The sequence below is a fragment of the Microtus oregoni genome, unplaced genomic scaffold (assembly GCF_018167655.1).
Source record: "Microtus oregoni isolate MIOR12 unplaced genomic scaffold, Mior012 000000F_ref0000247, whole genome shotgun sequence".
Taxonomy (NCBI): domain Eukaryota; kingdom Metazoa; phylum Chordata; class Mammalia; order Rodentia; family Cricetidae; genus Microtus; species Microtus oregoni.
In genome coordinates this window covers 67,176,131-67,198,628 of record NW_024543059.1, presented here as the reverse complement: position 1 = coordinate 67,198,628, position 22,498 = coordinate 67,176,131, and the positions used below count along the sequence as shown (strand labels likewise).

At 39.1% G+C, this 22,498-nt stretch overlaps 1 protein-coding gene and 1 pseudogene across 1 annotated transcript in view; both read right to left on the bottom strand.

Annotated features, from left to right (window-relative positions):
- Nucleotides 1-22,498, bottom strand: part of Metap1 (methionyl aminopeptidase 1) — a 30,476-nt gene that overhangs the window by 5,346 nt on the left and 2,632 nt on the right. The window contains exons 2-9 of the mRNA XM_041658383.1: nt 16,624-16,675; nt 14,714-14,826; nt 13,056-13,116; nt 8,402-8,493; nt 7,142-7,225; nt 4,354-4,492; nt 1,327-1,458; nt 86-229 (exon numbers count right to left, since the gene is read on the bottom strand). Of these exons, the coding sequence (XP_041514317.1) occupies nt 86-229; nt 1,327-1,458; nt 4,354-4,492; nt 7,142-7,225; nt 8,402-8,493; nt 13,056-13,116; nt 14,714-14,826; nt 16,624-16,675 (817 nt within the window). The remainder of the gene's footprint in view (nt 1-85; nt 230-1,326; nt 1,459-4,353; nt 4,493-7,141; nt 7,226-8,401; nt 8,494-13,055; nt 13,117-14,713; nt 14,827-16,623; nt 16,676-22,498) is intronic.
- Nucleotides 11,195-11,294, bottom strand: LOC121455314 (annotated as a pseudogene).

Genomic DNA, 22,498 nt, shown 5'->3' with positions numbered 1-22,498 from the left:
GGGCGGGAAAGGGTGTACTCACAGCAAATACATTCCTTCAGTGAATACAAAATAGAAGGCCCTAAAGTATTTGAACAGTACTCACTGGCATAGTGTGGCACATTGGGGGCTGTATGGAAAAGTTTGTGGATTCCATGCCCACAATAGCTTCGAACAACTGAAAATCCATTTGCTTGGGCATGTTTCTGAATGATATTTCCCAGCTCTCTGTATCGAACACCAGGCTTCACTGAAAGAGAAAAAAACCATGAGGAAGAGCAGCACTTAACTAAGCAGTTGGTTTCCATGTAGCAAGGACCTTTGTATGTATACATGGTGCCTTCGTGCCTGAATATAGAGATAAGGAAATTCAGGCACAAGAAAATCCAGACAGTCAGTAATGACAAAGCTTATTCAAACACAGGAGCACCACTAACGTAAAACAGGGAAAATGCCATGCAGAATACCAAGGGGTCAAAAAAAGCACCTTCTGTTTTCTCTAAAAACAAACACTAAACAAGAAAATGGAAAGCACACTGTTTTATCCTCTTTCCCTAAGGGTATCAATCAGGGTTCTCTAAAGGAACAGAACTTATAGAGAAAAAAATGCATTTTTTGAAATACAAAAAAAGATATATTCAAATAATATAAAGTTGTCCTCTTACCCCTAAAAGCACAGTAGCTTGTGTGCTATGTGCACACATACATATATGTAATTTTAAATCTGCTTTAAAGGAGGTACATCTGAATACACAGGTAAAAAAACTAATTAGAAAGAATCTTTATGATATTAGTAGAAAAATAGTAAATTAGCAATACTGAAAAGTCTATGATTCTGACCTAATTAAGTACATACACTATCTGTATATGGCTGAACACACAGCAGAGAGAAAAAGACCCTACAAGTACCAAAGACACTATGAAAAGCAAAGAGGAAAAAAAAATAAAATAAAATAAAATAAATAAATAAAATAAAATAAATAAAAAAATAAAATAAAAAAAAAGAAAAAAAAGAAAAGCAAAGAGGGAGGCAAACTACAGAAGCTCCACCCTCATCCCCCCCAAATCCCTATCCTTGTTTTAATTTCCTGTGAGAACACAAGGCAAGTGAAAACAAAAAGCCAAATAAAGAGAAAAATGCAGGGCGCTGAGCAGGGGTACACGCCTTTAATCCCAGTACTCCAGCTAGTTCAAAGCTAGCCTGATCTATAGAGCTAGTTCCAGGACAGCCAAAACTGTTACACAGTGAAATCAGGTCTCGAAAAACCAAGAAATAAATAAGTAAAATAAACGTGCACTGAACACTGGTGGTCTGTGGTGCAAGAGGGTGTCACGGCTGAGGCTGACCTGCATCAATGGCTTGCATCAGGCATTCATATGTAGTCTGGACAAGTTTCCGTGCTCCTTCATCCACATCTCCAACAAAAAAGGTCTCATTTAGATCCCCGTGATAACCATTTCGATAAAGAGTGATGTCCACTGGGAAGAGGGGAAAAGGCAAATGTAACCAAATGAAAACAACACTGTGTGCATTGTCTAACTCAGCAGTGAGTGTGGAGCTGCCTAAGGAAAACCCTCGGGGGAAATTCACTCAACTCCCTGCAGAGAACAAGAATACGGCTGTGCAGCACAAGACAGATGCAGGCTTTTATGTGAGTAATGAGATCCTTTGTGACAGAAGAAATATTACACAGAAGACAGCTGTGTAAGATAAATAACCAGGTTAGCAACACTGAACTGACGACTTCACTAAGTTCCGAAACTAGACAGGAAACATTTCCACTATCTTCTGCTCGCTCTTCCTGGGACACGAGAGCAAAGCTTATCTTATCTAGTTCTAGGGTTTTTTAAATCCCTCTGGTCTTTCATCCTTCTGTAAGTATCATCTGTCTTCATCCCAGGCTTAAAATAAAGATTAAACTGTGTCACTACAATAAACTATCTAGAGAACACACTAGGTGAGTTCTTTACACTGCAGAGCAGACAGTTCATCCCTAAAAGCGCCATCTGCTGTCACAACAGTAAGGTAAGGTCAGTTAGGTGTGGTGGTGCAAGGTTTTAACCTCACACTGGGGAGGCAGTCAGGTGGAGCTCTTTGAGTTCAAGGCCAGCAAGAGCTACACAGTGAGACCAGGTTGCAAATATTAACGATAATTAAATACTATGGAAATCAGGGCTGAACTCAGAATTTATGAAATCTTCATGAACAACCTTAAGAAGTCAGTAACAACTATAATACTGTATTATAGTTATTTTCTTCTAGCTGTAGTCTCTACTTTGGATACTACAAAGACTAATTTCATGAAGAATAAAAATGCCATGTAGGGACCTGAAGAGATGGCTCAATGGATAAAGTGATTTCTGAACAGTAACGAGGATCTGAGTTCCTATCCCCAGCACCCACATAAATACAGTCAAGTGTGGAACACATGCCTGAGACCCCAGCCCCGAAGGAGCAGACACAGTAGCAATGGTGACATGCCAGGCTAAGCGAGAGTGCGACAGAGGAAAACACCCCAAGTCAGCCTCTAGCTATGCACAGGTAAGCACACACACATGCAAGAACAAACTCAGACAAGTGCAAGCTTTACATTATACACGTTTTAATGTATGAATTGAAATATATAAATATATAATACACGACATACAAGACTACATCTAGGAAGGCCTATCAGTTTTTAATTTTTACTGTTTGAGAACTTAATGCAAGAATATAATGTGTTGCAATCAAATTCACCGCATTCCTTCCACTTTTCCATTCCCAACTTTATGCGTTGGTTTTAAACACACCGAGTCCTCTCAGTGCTACCTCTATATACATGGTGTAAGCCACCCACCTCCTGGAGCGTGGGTCGCATCCTGACTCTCCCTCCCACTCAGCTCCACCCAATGCTAGGATCTTGGCTGGCATGATCATGTAAAGGTCGTGTGTGTTCCGTCACAGGTGCTGTGAATGTCCAAAGCTGTCATGTCCAGCACACGCTGCTTCACTGCAGATGTCTAAGGATCTTTCCACCCCCTCTTCTAAAATGGTCCCTGAGAGGATGAGGGTGTGATACAGATGCTCCACTTAGCGCTAACAGTCCAGTCTCATCTATTTCTCTGCATGTCGGCGACTTGTGAGTCTCTGGATTAATCGCCATCTACTACAAAGAGATGGTTCTCTGATCAGAGTTAAGAGCTATACTCCTCTGTGGTGCAAAAATAAGAACCTGCCGGGCGGTGGTGGCGCACGCCTTTAATCCCAGCACTCGGGAGGCAGAGGCAGGCGGATCTCTGTGAGTTCGAGACCAGCCTGGTCTACAGAGCTAGTTCCAGGACAGGCTCCAAAGCCACAGAGAAACCCTGTCTCGAAAAACCAAAAAAAAAAAAAATAAGAACCTAGGGTACCATTTAATATGGGTCCATTTAGCAGAATGGTAGTATCACGTTCTCCCCTGAAGTCTATGACTTAGATTTTTGGCCCAGTTAACAGTATCAGGCTTGAGTTTCTTAAATCAAATCAGAAAGTGTTTGGTTATCCCCATAACAACCATGTTATTATGGCAGCAGGGTCATCTCTTGCCAAGCCAGTTGTTACTGTAGCTCACAGTGTTCACAGCTAGGTAAGACTGTTGACTGCTTTTCTCTAGGGGAGCTAGCTTCCATGCTGTGGCTCAACACATGCAGTGTTTGCAAGACAGCACAGTACAGGAGCTCAAAGCCATTCCTTTAGTGGCGCGCGCCTTTAATCCCAGCACTCGGGAGGCAGAGGCAGGCGGGTCTCTGTGAGTTTGAGGCCAGCCTGGTCTACAAGAGCTAGTTCCAGGACAGGCTCCAAAACCACAGAGAAACCCTGTCTCGAAAAACCAAAAAAAAAAAAAAAAAGAAGCACTTCTACAAGAGTTTTTCCCTGACATCTCTCCTAAAAACTCTCTTCATAACCATTAGTAAATTTTGGTAGAAGAAAATTATATAAAAAGTCCAATATTAATTTTGCATCGACATTTTTTGCCTACTTACTAATCACATGAGAAATAGGCTATGAAGAAATAACAGGCTATATAGAACATATCATACTAAATGTATGCTTAAGACAACACACACACAATTGCTAAACATAGGTTTCCTGCCAGGTGTGATGCAGAAAATCCACCAGCGCTGGGAGGCAGAATTTTCTGAGTTCAAGGCCAGCCTGGTCTACATAGTGAATTCCAGGACAGATAGGGTTTGGTAAAGAGACCCTGTCTAAAAATAAACCAAGTGAGATTCTTTCAATTTTGAGTGAGAGTTTTAAATAGGGAAAAACCAAGTCAAGAAAACAGAAACCACCTAACAGACTCCCATAACTTGTTTCTTTACTCACAATAAGAAATGTCACACATATTTTCTTACCATTAACAATATCACCTTCTTGCAAAGGCCGTCTGTCTGGAATCCCATGGCAGATGACTTCATTCACTGAGGTACAACAAGACTTTGGGAAATTATAGTAATTCAGGGGAGAAGGATAGCAATTTCTTGCAATGCATGCCTATGGTAAATTAAAATACAAAGAAAATCATTTGGAATGGACAAAAGGAAAAAAAATCTATATACAATTAGATTGTAAAATCTGAAGAATTTTAAGACAGATGCTACTATAAAGAACTGATATTTTACTTGAAAATAGTGATGGATGTATAGGTATATGTGCATGTATATATGCATGAATGTGTACTGGCAAATATACACACAGACACACATTCTCTCTCTCTCTCTTTCTCTCTCTCTCTCTCTCACATACACACACACACACACACACACACACACACACACACACACACCATGTTTTCTTAGAACTAACAGACCAAGAAACAGTACTATAGACATATGATGACACCATGCCAGGCCAGTAGATGTTACCTGGTCCAGTGTCTAGTATGCTACATACCAATTAAATATACTGTTTGCAAACCAGTTTACTGCTCTTCATGTAAAGGAAAATCAAATTCACAAATTACAAATAACTGTCATCATATAAAGAGTTTACTGACTTTACTACTTATGAAACATATTTTTAGAAAAAATAGCCCATACTAATAAGCACCTTCAATAATACCCTGTTATGTTAAGGCCAACTCCATCCCTATAACAAGAAAACTAACACATGTATAATTAAGAAATGGTAAAGTACTTTCTGCAACATATGATATTCTGTGGCGTGTGAATCTTACAGTGGTACTCAGAGTGCCATAGGCTCTACTGAGGAGTGGATTTCCATCTAGTAAGTCTCTAAGACTGCAAAATTACCATCTGTGGAATAAATGGTCCATAATTTACTAGAGATTCCACTACTTCTAGAACCCTGTAGGCAACTGAAGTTCCCTGAGGTAGAAATGTGCTTCACAGCAAATAATGACATCTTCCTGGTGTTTTGTGCTTCTGCAGCTACCACAACTTCTGTCCTGGAGTAGACCGTCAGCCTCACCCCTTATAAGTTCTATGACCCTGGGTGATGTAATACCTCTTTCTCCTCAGGCCTACAAAATGGAAGCAAAAGAAACACCTAGTCACCTACTTCCAGAGGATGCTGGTGATATCAAACAAGTAAATATAAAGGCACATTAAAGGGCACCTAGCCCGAGAAAATGTTCAAAATTCCTAACAATGATATACCCCAACTCAGAATTCATATAAGGCTAAATAAAAAAATTTACAAGGCCAGCATAATGGTTCAGAGGGCAGAGTCACTTGCCACCAGCCTGACAACCAGAATTCCATCCTGGTGACCCACATGATAGGAAAGAACTGACTTTCACAAGTTTTTCTGAACTACACACACACACATAAATCCCACCCCACATAAACCAAGCAATAAATTCTAGACTGCTAAAAAAATACCTCCAACGATGTTTTCTTTTTTAATTTTTAAAACATTTTTATAAACTCAGGACACACAGTCCAGTTCTTTCAGGGAGGCTGTCGCCATCTACAATACCATCGTCACTGCCACGGCAGGGGTCAGTTTCATCCTTCCAGGCAATGGATGGATAGAGAGATCTTTAGAACCCACTGTCCACATGTGTGCACAACGTAGGCACACGATGTAGACACTAATCTACAACTAAGACTCTAACAAGCAATCTTTATTTTAAAACAAAAGATATTGTCATGTAATATATACTACAAATTTTATCTGATCTGTTTATTGTCTTGTGAATGAGGATTTTGAAGTTATGTCGTGGTTTCAATAAGACCCACAAGCTCATCTATTTGAATGCTTAGTCACTAGGGAGTAGAATTCTGGTAGGACAAACCTTTGGCTTACAAGGTTAGAAGGTGTGGCCTTGTTAGAGAAAGCGTGTTGGCTCTCTCCCCTCTCCTCTATCTACCGTCTATCCTCCTCCCACCACCAGCCTGCACGCTGCCAAGCCCCCACCAAGATAGTAATGGACTCTCCACAACTGTAAGCAAGGACAGATTAAATGCTTTCTTTGTAAGAGCAACTGTGGCCATGGCATCTCTTCACAGCAACACAACACTGACTAGGACAGGATTCTCCCATCTCATCTGTTTATTGCCTTTTTCCTGTGTGTATGAAAGGGAAACTAATTTCTAGTCTAGTTTCTGCAGTTTATTCTGTATTTCAGAATACCTGGCATATGTAGTGGTATGGTTTTTTCTATAAAAGTTGATAAAAGACTGAGGTTTCAGAATAACATTTCTCAAGCGTCCCTGGATTTCAGCATCACATACATAGTCATGCCTCAGAACCTATGGAGGACGGGTTCCTCAATACCCAGCTGGCTACCAAAATGTGCAGACACTCCAGTCTTCAGTACAGTGTAGTGTCTGCATATATGCTATCCATATCCTCCCCACACTTTAAACCATCAGTCTATTATTTACTATTACACTGTAAATATTCCTATTTAGAGAATAGTATCAAGGAATAAAATAACACAAACATGTCTGTACAAACCTAAGTTATTTTTTTCCCAAACATTTTCAATTGCTGCTGGCCGAATGCCTAGAGGCCCAAGATCTATAGGTAGGATATACTTACCAATTAATAGCTACAGAATGCTTCCCATATTCAAAACAACACAAAAATAATTTTTCAAATTCACTTAATAAAGTTATTTTGGACATTATAAAATGAATTTTTGAAAATTCTGATATAAAAAAGTAAAGTTCTTACTAAGTGTACAGCGTGATCAATTTCTTCAGTAGTTACACCTGCTTTAATCATCCCAGCAGCAATATCCAAGACTTCTCTAGCAAGCTGAAAAATAAGTACATTCAAGAAGAAATGAAACAACCTATACTCTACACTAGCTTTGATTTATGATTTATGAAAAATCAGTCAAATAAAATCATTTAATTTTGGATACAATATTTAAAAGTCAGAAACATATAAAAGTATGTAAAAATAAATGCATATAAAAATTGGGATAAACAAGTTTACTAATAACTTTTTGTTTTTGACACAGGCTTTCTCTGTGTAACAGCAGTGACTATCCTGGAACTTGATTTGTAAACCAGGCTGGCCTTGAACTCGCAGAGATCCACCTGCTGTTGCCTCAGAGTGCTGGGATTAAAGGCATACACCACCACCATCTGGCACTAATAAGTAAGCTTAATGAAGATTTATATCCTAAATTAGGTAAACTATCAACTGACAGTCTTACATTTCTAAAATGGGGGAGCATGAAAGGAAATGTAAGAAAAACCTAATGAATTTCCTCAAAAAAAAAATCATAGTAAGCAAAAGAAATAAGATTCTCCAGACAATAAATAGCATCAAATCACTTTAAAATGCTGCACAAAAGCCTTAAGTGAGCATCTAAATGAACAAAATCAGTTGTGTTTCTAATCTCACCCATACTCCAAACACAGGTGTCTCACAAGACTTTAGTCTAACTCTGTGTGAGCCTTGGACCTTGTCCTGTGCTATAACATTTTAAACATAGAATGATCATAAAAACTTCACTCTGAAAAATAATGCTTGGTAGCCAGGTGGTGGCGGCACATGCCTTTAATCCCAGCATTCGGGAGGCAAAGGCAGGTGGATCTCTGAGTTTAAGGCCAGCCTGGTCTACAGAGTGAACTGCAGAACAGCCAGGGATACACAGAGACTCTATCTCAGAAAAACAAACAAAATAAGAACAATGCTGCAAAAACTCTTGAGCAAAGTCGTGCTCATCTTCCTTCTTTGCAATTCAGTAAATATGTTTATGCAAATAAACAAACAATACAAAATTGATCAAAGAAAATGGCAACTACAGATGAGTCGCTTAGTTTTATTCTAAAATAGATTATTTAAATATAAAAATGTTTTGAAAATAGGTAAAGGAAAGGGATGGTAAGAGTTTAAAATTTACAGCTTCATAAACCGTTAATCACAGACTTCCTGTGATTCCTCTTAACTCTGTCCTACACATGAAGAAAAACAACTTACCCTACACACAAGTCGCATCCCTTCTATATCTTCAGCTGAGAGTAATTTGACTTGAGAAGTACCTTTGAGAGCCTGTTCAGATTCAGACATTCCTGGAACGGAAAATGAGTGAGTAAAAGCACAACCAACAGAAAGACAGAACTCAGTACATTATACCCTGACGACCTGGTAACCGCTGATTCTCCTTATGTACCATACAAAACTATTTCAATTTCAGAAGATCCAAGTAAGCTTTTTTTTTTTCAAAAATATGTAGTATTTTCAACACTACAGTGGCATATTATTTGTGCTTTAATAAATAAAGCTTGCCTGTAGATCAGAAGGCAAAGCAGCCATACTAGTCACCATACAAGCCAGGGAGTGGTGGCACACACCTTTAATCCCAGGACTCGTGAGACAGGGGCAGGTGGATCTCTGTGAGTTCAAGGCTACACAAGATGGAATCTGCTAAAAGAAAAACAGAGCTCACACATAGGTGATCACAGCACTTGGGATTACAGGCCTTAATCCCAACATTAGGGAGGTGGAGACAGGAATGATATGGCTGGGTGGAGAGAAGACTACAGGGGAAGCGACATGAACTCAGTGGAGTATAGAGTGGGGTGCGGAATCTTCAGGATTGGCGGAGACAGGATCTCGCCCATTTTCAGACTGAGATAAGAGCCAGTGGCTAGCTGCTTTGCTTTTCTGATCTTCAGGTTGAACCCCAATTGGGCTTTTATTATTCGTGCTATACAACACAAGAAGGAAATAAAAGAAACTGAAGAAAAATATCTACAAATTCTACTAGGAACCAGCCAATGTTTACAGAGTACTGACTGTATGCCAGGTCGTGTACTCACAGATTTACTAATGATTAACAGCACAACTTACAAACGGCTTTCATGCCATGAACGAAGCATCTACGCACCAGCAACTAATCATCAACTGCCTTATTGCTCTAAAACCAGACCTAAGTCGCTGTCATTCAAAATACAGTTTAGGACCTTGTCTAGGGGATTTTGTTGGTTTTGTTGGGTTTGGCGGGGGGGGGGGGGGGGGGGGTGTTTTAAGTTTCATGTGTACTGGTATTCTGTCTGCATGACCTGTGGTCTTAGAGGCCAGAAAGGGCATCTGGTCCCCTGGAACTGACATTACAGTAGCATGTGAGCCATCAGGAAGGTACTGGGACTTGAACCTGGATCCCCTTAAAGAGCAGCCAATGCTCTTAAACACTGAGTCATCTACCCAGACTGGTTTATGACTTTTAGTAGGCTCTAACTAACATCTGAAAATTGAAAAAGGAGTAGAAAGGACCACATTCTATATTATAAAGCCCAGGTAAATATGGCTGTGAAATACCTGATTATTATTTTTACACACATGGGAAATCCTACCCAAATAATCTTCATTAGTGAAATAAGTCTAATTCAAGTTTTATATATACTTAAAACAGTCAATATAGCAATTTCAAAATCTTAGGGAGAAAATGAATCCTGTTTTCATTCTCTGAAATGGAAAATGCCCAAACAAACTTTTTTGCAGTTTCTTTACGTGTGTGCTGGTGTGTGGAGGTCAGTCAGAGTAATGGCCACCTAGGGAAGGAGTCAGAGGCAGCTAGGTCCTTTTAAGGGCAAAAGGCGCTGTTAACCACTGAGCTCTCTCTGAAGCCCCCTAAATAACTTTTCATTACCATAAATTAAGAAAAGATTCACATCAAAAGACAGGATTATCAATTCAATATTAGAAAGTAAATGACTATCCAGAAAGATAATCCTCATAACTTGGGTTGCTCACCTTAAAATATAAATCTTAAAATATAAATCTCAAATAAAAAAAAAGAGCATCTGGGACAATGCTACTCCAGCAATACTAGCAGACTAAGTCAAAGAAAGAAAACATAAAACGTAAAAGGAAGAACAAAGACTTTATCAACCTCAGCTTTTACATAGACACAGAACAAAAGAACCATCTGATAAATGGATGAAAATAATTTAGTAAGTTAGCAGTCAAGATGTCAAAAATCAAAAACTCTGCCTACCATAATACAAACAAGCTAATAACTACTAAACAATAAAGTACCCAGAACAAATGTAACAAAAACGAGCTTCAAAAAGGAACTCTGAAAACTTCACTTTAAAAATATAAAAGGAGATTAATACAACAGAAAACATGCCAACAATAACAAAATAGTAAATAAACAATGCCAACAAGATATTTTGGGAATCAAGACAAACTTATTATAAACTTAATACAGAAAAAGAAACATGTAAGAATACTCAGCAAATTTCTGAAAAAAAAAAACAAACAAAAAAACAAAGGTGACAGCAGCAAGGCCTGCAAACATGAAAACATTTCCAGTAGTCAAATTTGGAAATGGCATATGATTACACAAACGGGCCAATCAAGCACCAGATCAAAGACATGAGAATCAAATATAATAATACAAGACACATGTATCTTACTATATACAAATGCTGAAAGTTTGAATAATATAATGACAAAACATTAGTATTCAGCTGAAGAAAAAACATTTTTTATCATATAATTCAGAGTGTTAATGTACAAAGAACATTTTAGAAATCAACTTTGAAAAAACTATTAGTCTAATGGGGTTAAGAATATGAAGGAAAAGGAAAGAAAATACAATTTTTAGTACATGAAAACCTGATAAACCTTATAATTTAAAAATGTAAGCTAAAGTAAAATATACAATTTCTCAACCTTTCAGACTTACAAATACCATACAAACTTGATAACAAATAATGCTGGTAATGCTGGTGACAATGGAAGAGAAGTAAGGTGTTTTTCTTTTAAAATTTGGACCATTCCCTGAAGTTGTGTGTCATCCTCAAAGAGGATGCTAGTCTTCACTGTATCGTTCAAATTCAGTGTATGTTCTGTCAGAGCAAGCATGCCCATGTTTTATTTGTTTGTTTTTTGGAGGATTTTTGTTTTGTTTTTGTTTGGTTTTTCAAGACAGGGTTTCTCTGTGTAGCTCTGGAGCCTGTCCTGGCTCTAGTTAGCTCTGCAGACCAGGCTGCTCTCAAACTCACAGAGATCTGCCCACCTCTGTCCCCCCAAGGGCTGAGATTAAAGGTCTGCTCACCACCAAGGCTCATGCTCATGTTTTTATGAGAGTAGCTCATGTTTTTATGAGAGTAATGATTGGCAAAATACTCTGATATTTCTAATATCTCAAAATAAAAATGAATATATCCTTTGATTCAAACCATTAGACAATTAACCTAAAAAGATATTTCAATTATGAACAAAGATGAAACTACAAGAATAGAAGCTACAATCAAATTCACAGAAGCAAAACCCTGCAAATAATCTAATCTAACCATTCATGAGTAGAGGCCTGGTTGATAATTATGATACGCCCACACAATGAAATTAAAATTAGAACTAAAGAACTTATATGAACTCATATGGAGCACATCACAATAAATTAACACATTAAGAAAGGACGAAAAGGTGAAAAGATGTATTGGTACACACATTTGTATATATTTGTGTGTATTTGTATATAAACTCACAGAATATCTTGGGAATGTTCTTAAACCTCTACAGAGTAGGACTTCTTTTCAATGCAAAACATTCTATTCTGTTAAAAGTTATATTTATTTCTTAAAATATTAAGTTAATACTACATTCAAAGGAGAATAAAATTACATGTTTCCAAGGTATCACTATTCTGTCTTTTCCTTAAACTTATTCACAATGAATTTAACTAAATTTTAAAATTACGTATAGAAAAGTAATGCCATGGCTCCACACATCTTAAAAGTGAAGCAGCTATCTAAGCTCCCATTCGGCGTACAAGCTGTCCACAGAGGCAGCAGACATGGAATCCCATGCTCAGAAGGCTGAGCCAGGAGGACTGTCCAGGAGGCCAGTTTGGGCTAGGTAGTTAGATCATGTCAAGAATAAAAAAATGTTAAATATTTTAAATTTAAAAATAAACAAATGATGTAAAAAACCACTGGTATTCAACCATTCTCATTTCTGACATGCAAAGCCAGTCAACACCTAGTCCAACCTAAATACTGTACAAGTTCAAAGGTCAGAGACTAAGTCCACTGACCTGTGTGGCAAATTACTCATCTTCTCTGCATGTCTCACTATTATTATCTATAAAATAGAGAAGACAACAGAACCTACCTCAGAAATGTTGAAAGTATTAAATGGAGTAACACGTGCAAAGAACTTAGCACAGTGCCTGACACATGCTAAGCAGAAATAAATATCAGTTACTATCGCAGTCATCCCCGTCATGCTCACAACACTACCTACACCACCACTGCCATCCTCTACGCTGCTACAGCCCAGTCTGAGTGAGGATTCACTCGGGCCTTCAGAATCAACTTTTGCCTTAATTTAGGTTAAGAGCAAAAAGAAAATCAAAGCCTTTCCCTCCCAACTGGCAGTTCATTTAACACAAAATACAACATTTTTCTCAATGTTGTCTTTAATAGCCACATAAACACTGTTTTCAAAACTGGACAGATTCCTAAAGAGTGGGGGAAAAAATCTTTATCTTAAGTACTTTAATGTGGCTTTAAAAAAAGGAACCATGTTTACATTTACATGTCCAGCACTGAAAACTCTACACAGAGCATTCCTTCCTCTGCAGTGATAACCAAGCCCACAAACGGAAAAGTGAACTTACCTAAGGGATGGTCAGCGTAGTCTGGCCTCTGAATGTAACTGGGCACTGGCCTCGTTGGCATCTAAAAACATTAACACAATCAGTTCGGAACCTACTAACTAGTAACAAAATTAACCTGGGAAGAAGACTGAAGAGTGGGGTTCAGGCAGAAGTTTTTAATAAGTCAATTCTAAACCAGGCTGGTGGTGGCACACGGCTTTAATCCCATCAGTAGGGAGGCAGAGGCAGGATCTCTGTTCGTTCAAGGCCAGTCTAGTCTACAGAATGAGTTCTGGGAGAGGTTCCAAAGCTACAGAGAAACTCTATCTCAAAAACCCAAATGAATGAATGAATGAAAAAAAATGAAAGAAGTTAATTCCAGTTGGCATGTTAACGCTGTAAGACCCCTAGCTCACTCACTGACGCTAAGCTTACTTTCTGTGCCAGTGCCACTCACGTCTGAGAAAGAAGAGCTCATATCTATGAGGCTGGAGAAACAGCCAGTGTTCATCAGGTGGCTCCAGGGAGACCTGACTCCTCTGGTATCTGCTGGCACATGAACTCATGTGCAAATACCCACACAGAGACAGAAACGCAGAATTTAAACAATAAAAGGAGTAAATCTTTAAAAAAATAAAAATCACCAGGCTCTTGCTCCAGGCTGAGCAAAGTGGCGTCTCAGAGCAAAAAGGAAAAAAGTACACATTCCTAGACACAATCATTAGAAGGGGATACAGAAACATCCTATGTGTCTGGTAGCTTTCCAAATTTTATATTAAATACATATTCATTTTATTAAAAGTACAAGACAACCGGGCGGTGGTGGCACACGCCTTTAATCCCAGCACTTGGGAGGCAGAGGCAGGCGGATCTCTGTGAGTTCGAGACCAGCCTGGTCTACAAGAGCTAGTTCCAGGACAGGCTCCAAAACCACAGAGAAACCCTGTCTCGAAAAAGCAAAAAAAAAAAATAAATAAATAAATAAAAAATAAAAAAAATAAAAGTACAAGACAAGCCAATTTAAATATTCAAGGGTAGCAAAATTTAACTTAAGTGAATTGTCATGTTAAAACTCTTGAGTCCAGAAGGTATAGCTGCACATGCCTTTAATCCCAGAATTTGGGAGGCATAGACAGGTGGATCCCTGTAAATTTGAGGCAAGCCTGGTTTACAGAGGGAGTTCCAGGACAGCCAGAGCTACAAAGGGAAACCCTGTCTTGAAAAACCAAAGCCAAGCCAGGCGATGGTGGCACACACCTTTAATCCCAGCACTCGGGAGGCAGAGGCAGGCGGATCTCTGTGAGTTCAAGACCAGCCTGGTCTACAGAGCTAGTTCCAGGACAGGCTCCAAAGCCACAGAGAAACCCTGTCTCGTAAAACCAAAAAGTAAAATAAAATAAAATAAAAACCAAAGCCAGAGAGAGAGAGAGAGATAATATTTATCCTACTCTTATTTAAAATTTATAAAGTTTTAGTCTTTACATCTAAAATCTTCTCCACTTCTTCCACAACTGCCAACTGTCCTACTAGCTCCCAAACAAAATACCCTGAGCTCTAGAATGTTCGCTGTTCCTTCCTGTTCGTGCCTCACTACTGGAATACAAATTATAAGCATTAATTTCAGGAAATTGAAAACTGGTTAAAGACAGTGATACATCCCAGTTACTTGACATACTCACCAGTGGGTAATGTGGTCTGAGTTTACCAGTGTACCGGTAGCCTGCCCACGGATCAGTGTTCACATCTCCTTCTACGGTCCAGGAACACACTTCCCGTTTTGCCTTTTCGTCTTCTGGGAGAGAGATGGACAGATGTGAAGGACAAACAAGATCCAGGCTTTTGCTGAGCAGAGTGGCACGCATCTGTCATCCCAGCAGTTGGAAGACTAAGCTAGGAGGGTCATTAAGTTCAGGTCGCACAGAGTACTCCATCACTAGGCTCAGGGCTATCCAGATGGCTGGCTCAGTGAATAAAGGAGGGCACCAACACCCCACAAGGCAAAAGGAGAAAACTATATCCCCCAAAAGTCCTGACTTCCTTCCAACCATGTAGCATGTATTTTTTCCTACACATGCAAGCACAAATACAAATAAAATGGTAAATGAAATTTTTAAAAAAATCTAGATTCTGTCTCAAAACAAATTCAAAAAGGCTGTGCTTTACCAACCTCCTAGGAAGGGAACAAGGAAAAAGAAAAGAAAAGGCAGCTTTTCAAATCTCCCTGCTGATCTGCATTCCTGCCCGTCTACAAACAGTATTTTCAAAGAAGAATTGAAAGCAGACCTCAAACAAATAACACAAAAGCTATAAAGACAAACAAAGCTGAAACACAAGTTCTTTTCTAATCTTTATACAGAACTCACTAGAAATTTACACCTGAAAATTTAAGTAAGCTTACATTTCAGGATCCGTTTAATCCTCGACAAGTACTAGAGTCCTAATAATCCTGATGAGCTGAGGCTGGCAGCAAAACCTTAAACAGCTGGGAAAGCAAAGGACGCTGTATCTGTTTTTCAAAAACCACAATGCACTAGGTTAAGATACAGGCAGTGCCAAGGAACATCAGACTTCACGCACTATAAGGCCCAAAATATATGACCTCCAAGCTGTACACTTTCATTCAAGGATCAAACCAAAAGCAGCAAATCTCTTCCTTTAAGCTTTGGTAAACTTTCACTGACAGTATTTCCCACTGGCAGACTACATTTCCTCCCGTGGATAACCCAACACTCCCATTAAGAATAGATATCACTTTATACACCACAAAAAATATATCTTTTAAAAATTGTATTCCCTTTTCCTTCAAAGATGGTTTGGTTAACCTCAGATGCTTTGGTAAAGCAATCTAACAAACTTCATTAGACCCACGACCTCCTAGAAAACAGAGGCAGATGAGTACAAGGTACCAAAATCACCAAAACAGAAAGTTTTCAGCAACTACCACACTACCTGCTAAAACTGTATGCATCAGAGGCAGTGCTTTATGCACAGAAGTCCTTGTCAGTTGCCAGGAAACCATGGCAGGTCAGCCACACTAATAATTACATTTATAGGATGAGGAGCCAATACAGAAAGGCTATCTGAAGAACAGCCACACCAGTGTGGCTGACAATGGCTAAGAAACAGTTAATAGTCTGTGGGGTAATACAAGACACTTCCAAAATCAAAAGGTTTTGGTAATACATGCCTATAATCCAGCACTTGGGAGGTAGAGATAGGGAGGTCGGGATTTAAAATCATCATCAGCTACAGAGCAACAGAGATCTGACCAAATAAAATCAAACAGCCCCTGTATCCTCCGCCTACAATGTGCAGACACTTTTAGCAAAGACAAGAGGGTGCCAAAAGATTAGGGCATTATCAGGTACTAGCCAAGTTAGAGCCACCTACTCAGCAAAGACCTCATGTTTTCATATTAAAGAAATGAAACAAGATAAACCAGATGTAATTCTATGTATTTTATTACATATTACCAAAGAATAATAATTCCAGATGTCAGAATTATACTTTCAGAACCAGAAGTTCTAATGCTGGCTCATCAGCTGCATCCAAGGCCAAGGGTGTAAGGATAAGCAGCAGTGCTACTTACTTGCTTTCTTATGTAGTAACTTGTGAGTAGCCCAACTTCCTTTAAAGCATTCCTAAAAGAAAAAACAAGGAAATCAGTTTCAGACCTTCCTTAATCAGAAACAGTTTTAAGGACTGTTCCACAGAAGAAACAGTTATTGGCCAGGTATGATGGTACATGCCATTAATCCCACCCCTCTGGAGGCAGCAGCATGCAGGTGGGATCTCTGGACTACACATTGAAAGACTACCTCAAAAAACAAATAAAATAAAATAAAATAAAATAGACTAAAACACAAACGTTTGAAAAATAAATATTTATAAAAAGCTTAAAAAATGACATCAGCCAGGTAGTAGTGGCAATACACACCTTTAATTCCAGCACTCAGGAGGTAGAGGCAGGCAGATCTCTCTGAGTTCAAGGGCAGCCTGGTCTACAGAGCAAGTTCTAGGACAGCCAAGGCTGTTACAGAGAAAGCCTGTCTCAAAAACCCAAAAAGAGGGGAAGGGGGAAGAGAGGGAAGAAAAGAGGGAGGGAGGGAGGGAAAAGAGGGAAGGAGGGAAGGAGGGCAGGCCATCAACTCAAGAAATCTAAGTTAGGGTTATAGTTATAGTTCAGCCTGACTGTGTAGTGCCTTCAATAGTACTAGGGTAGCCCTGCCCCAGCCCACCCCTGTACTGTGTTTGAACATTACTCACTAGATGGCAGTATTATTTGGAAAGGTTGTAGAGCTTTAAGGAAGGAACCCCGCTGATGTAGGAGCGGCTTCTGTCTATGTGTTACTTTCATTGGTTAATAAAGAAACTGCCTTGGTCTTTTGATAGGGCAGAATTTAGATAGGCGGAGTAGACCTAACAGAATGCTGGGAGAAAGAAGGCAGTGAGACAGATGCCATGGAGCCAGCCGCCAGGTCAGACATGCTGAATCTTTCCCAGTAAGCCACCACTTCGTGGTGGTTCACAGATTATTAGAAATGGGTTAATCAAGATGTGAGAGTTAGCCAATAAGAGGCTAGAACTAATGGGCCAGGCAGTGTTTAAATGAATACAATTTGTGTTGTTATTTCGGGTGTAAAACTAGCTGTGTGGAAGCCGGGAGGGACGAAAAGCAGGCCCTTTCACTACACCCAGCTAGAAGATGTGGGTTATTGGAGCTAGCCTTGAGATCTAATGTCTGTCCCTGCTTCCTGACAACAGACAATGTGACCAGCAGCCTCATGCTTGGCCCACCAGCTTTCCTCACTACAATGAGCCATAAATCCCTCCTTAAACTGTAAGTCAAAACAGTCATTCTTCCTGAGTTTTTTCTCCTCGGGAAGTTGGCCAGAGCAATGAAAACAGTAACCAAGAGTTGGAGAGTTCTCAATGTTTTAACCCAACCCCTCAAAAAAAGTAGTGGGCATAAAAAACTTAAGTTTTCCTATTGGCTGTAAAGATTATTTTATATAGAATCAGCTCCCATTATAGTCCACCCTATCATTCACAGCAAAGCAAAAACTGTATTAAAAGCCAGTTCTATGTAGTTCAGGACCTCGTGGATCATTACAAATGTGGACAGAGATGGCTCAGCAGTCACAAGCTTCAAGGCACAAAAGTTCTGTTCCTGGCACCCTCATAAGACGCTCACAACTGCCTGTAACGCTAGCTCCAGGGGATCCAATGCCCTCTTCTGTACTCTGTAGGCACTACACACACATCCACAAACCCACACACACAATTTATTTTAAATCTTTATAAAAAAAAAAAAAAGCCTTAACTCTGGGTACATAACTGGTGACAGTCACATGCTCAACTCGGTATTGACTGTTCCCTAGGCTGAAAGTCTTTTTGATATTTACTATTGCTAAATAGTCATCCTTAACATAATCTGACGCCCCTTATCTCCCCCTTTGCATAACACTGTGTCTTTTTATTAGTCTTTATAACTTAAGTTATGCAGCTAGTTACGTAATATTTGTCTCAAACGGTAAGGAACCATCTTATTTACTGTTGAATGTCTAACGTCTAGCCGAGTACTACTTACAGCATGAACGGGTGCCCCCCTAAGATGATATACTCCCAACACTTATGCCAAAAGGCAGATACACACCACCATTTCCTCTGGCTACATATCTAGTTGTCTTTAGAAAGCCTGCAATGCCAACAATCCCACATCACCAACATGTATTTTTTAAAGATTTATTTATGCGTGTATGTGTCTGTGTGTGTGCGCCTGCATGCGTACATTGCATTCATATGAAGTTCCGTATACAAAGGCCAGAAGAGGACATGAGACCCTCAGGAGCTGGCATTTTAAGCCACCCCATATGAGCTATGGAAACTGAACTCTAGTCCTCTGTGGGAGCAGCAAATGCTCTTCATACTGTCCCATCTATCCAACTTCCCCCAAAATGTGCCTTTCTGTATTTGGTTTAAATTTTATATCCAACATTATTATTTATCATTTTTGTCATACTTTCATTTTGGTTGGTCAATTCCTTCTGATTATCCATTTTTACAAAATGTCACATGACATTTTGGATGAGAAACACCTACTGCTGCCTACATGTGAGCCAAGTGTCAAATGACAGCATCACAGATGAACAAGGACAGAAGCGGAGACTCATGGCTGATGGGAATGCACATCTAGTATGTACTAATAACCTATGGACCGAATAAAGTTAATATTCTGTCAATGCTGTTTTCAAAGAACTGGTTGCAAGAACTTGCCCAAGACATAAGTTGGGCATAGTGGTGTATATGCCTGGAATCTCAGAATAAAGAAGCTAAGCTTGGATTGCCACAAATACTCAGGGAAAACCCATTTTGGACTGTATAATGAGAATTTGTTTCAAAAATAATAATAATAATTTACCCAAATGCTTTTTGTTTTGTTTTGTTTTCTGAGTCAGGGTTTCTCTGTAGCTTTGGAACCTGTCCTGGAACTAGTTCTTGTAGACCAGGCTGGCCTCGAACTCACATACCCAAATGTTCTTAAACAATATTTACTTTCAAATATTTTTAAGCTTTTTTTTTTCAATATATGAGATTTGGACCCGAGCAATTCTTTAGCAGTGAAGAGCACTGGCTGCTCTTGCAAAGGACCCTACTTCAGTTCCCAGCATCCATACGATGGCTCATAACCATCCTTAACTCAAATTGCAGGAGATCTGATGACTGCTTCTGACCCCCAAGAACACCAGGCACCCACATGGTACACATACATACATGCAGACAACACTCTCACACATGATTAAATAAATCTAAATGATAAATAAGGTAATAACCGTCTTGAAAACATTTACCAAGCCCTAGGCTAGGCATTGTACACAATCCTATTCACCTTCTTCCTAACTCTAAGAGTAGTACCATCCATCAGTCCTCTCTCTATTACAAGTTAGAAGATGAGTTATCCAAGGCTACGGAGCAAAGACTGACACCCAGGTCTGATCGCAAAAGCAATCTCCTTCCACCTAGCTCAGTCACTGACATTTTAGCTCTGACATCCACAAATAACAACGCATCATTTAGTTCCTTCTCAGGCAATCACCTGGCTCAGGACAAGACAATGAACAGCACAGAATCTTGTTAAATAACAGCAGTTAAGAAACTGAAAATTTTAAGTTCAGCCATAATAAATGACAGTAATTAATAATACACCTTTGTATCTATTAATATAAAAAAATAATATAAGAGTAAAATTCCACTTTCCACAGCAGGCCCATTCCTTCAACTTTCAGTCAATGCACTGAGAGCACACAGACACCACAAGGAACTTCAGAGAACACAAAAAAGAGTAAACCTGGCCGGGCGGTGGTGGCGCACGCCTTTAATCCCAGCACTCGGGAGGCAGAGGCAGGCGGATCTCTGTGAGTTCGAGACCAGCCTGGTCTACAGAGCTAGTTCCAGGACAGGCTCCAAAGCCACAGAGAAACCCTGTCTCGAAAAACCAAAAAAATAAAAAATAAAAGAGTAAACCTCAGCCCCATCTCAAAAAACAAAACTCTTACAAGTGAAGAATAGTAGGTACATTGATATAGATATGAATAATTTGCATTGGTATGGATCTTGGTTTATTGATACAAATTTAAAGTCAATCTTGTTATATGTATATTTCTGCTCTTGATTGAGGTGGTCTGATTGTGTAATTCATTTAAAAAAATGTAATGTATAATTAAGAAATATAGGTTGTTAATGGATAATCATCTATAATAGTCAAGCTTGTAGTCATGTTAGTTAGATTTTATAGATGTATAGAGATATACTTCAGTTATATATTCTTCCAATCTTTCAGAGACCTTCAGAATATGGCATTTAAAATCTTTAAGAACTTAAGATTTTTCATGATAGTGAGACACATCTGCTCCAGGCAGCACCAAGCAACTTCAAGAAAAGATGGGCATCGAAGAGGCTCCTTAGCCATTTGGGCAAGAAACTGCTCTTGCCTGAACTGCTGAACTGGACATGCAGTAACCAAAGAAAAATGACTGCTGAACTTGCCTAAAGGTGAGATGATCCTTCAGGGTTCCTGCTTAATGAAAGAGTCTGTGAGACATTCTGCAGGATACAAAAGAAAGCTACTGAACTGTCTATCTCCTGCTTTGTGAAAAAGTCTGCTGGATACTATGGGCCGGTAGGCCAAAGTTGGATTCCTCAGCGGTACAGAAAAACTTTGGGTGAGTGACTATCCAGGCAATAAGATGTCTCTGTCAATTTTGGAAGTTGCTTACAATGCACTTCCTGTTTACTTAGGTAATATTATATCCTTCTGGAGTCTTTGATGGAGTTAAAGAATAGATATAGTTTTCCTTTGTTATAAGATAAAATAGATATAAATATATTAACTGTAATTCTTGCTTGATAACCGTTTTGTTATATATAATTTTACTATGCTAAAGCTTTCCTTTTTGTTTAAACAGAAAAGGGGAAATGGTGTAGGAGGTCCTTCTGTCTAAACGTTGCTTTCATTGGTTAATGAATAAAGAAACTGCCTTGGCCTAGTTGATAGGGCAAAACCTAGGTAGGCAGGAAAAACTGAACTGAATGCTGGGAGAAGGGAGGCGGAGTCAGAGAGAGCAGCCAGAGTCAAACATGCTGAATCTTTCCCGGTAAGCCACTGCCACGTGGCGATATACAGATTAATAGAAATGGGTTAAATCAAGATGTGAGAGTTAGCCAATAAAAGGCTAGAGCAAATGGGCCAAGCAGTAATTTAATTATACAGTTTCTGTGTGGTTATTTCGGGGCTAAGCTAGCCAGGTGGCCAAACAAACAAGCAGCCTCTCCCTACAACAGTACATACAATTATTATTAATTTAGTAAGAAAGGATACCCATCAAGACACTCAAAATATTACAACCTTTGGAAAGATCAATTTTAAAGATAACAAGTCTTATTCCATTAAAGGAAGAAATTCCCTTAAAATAAAACAACTCAGATAAAAATATTTTTGTTTTTAAACATAAAATACAGCATTTTTAACAATAAAATGAGATATTATTTATATAGTTTACTTGTCTGGTCAGTGCCTTATCTACTCATTTCATCTACCAAAACTATTTGGTAGGAACTATTAGTGCCCCCATTTCCAAAAGACAAGGAAGCCAGAAGTAACAGCAGAGGAGCCTCTCTCTGCCTATTCAGACACTACTCATCCATCCAAACATGCTGACCACTTGCTGCACAGTTCAAGGAAATGAGCATTCAGCCAGGAAAATGATAGCTCACCTTCTAATCAAAGATACTGTTTTCTAACAAATAAGGTAACTGCAGGTCATCAAAATGTTGTAAAAGTTATGGTATTATAACAGGAGTCTCCTCAGTTTGGTTTAGTTTGGTTCCAAAGACAAGGGGGCTGGTATTAGGAAAAGGAAGAGTGAGAGGCAGAGGGAAACAAACCACTGTGAAAAGAACATGCC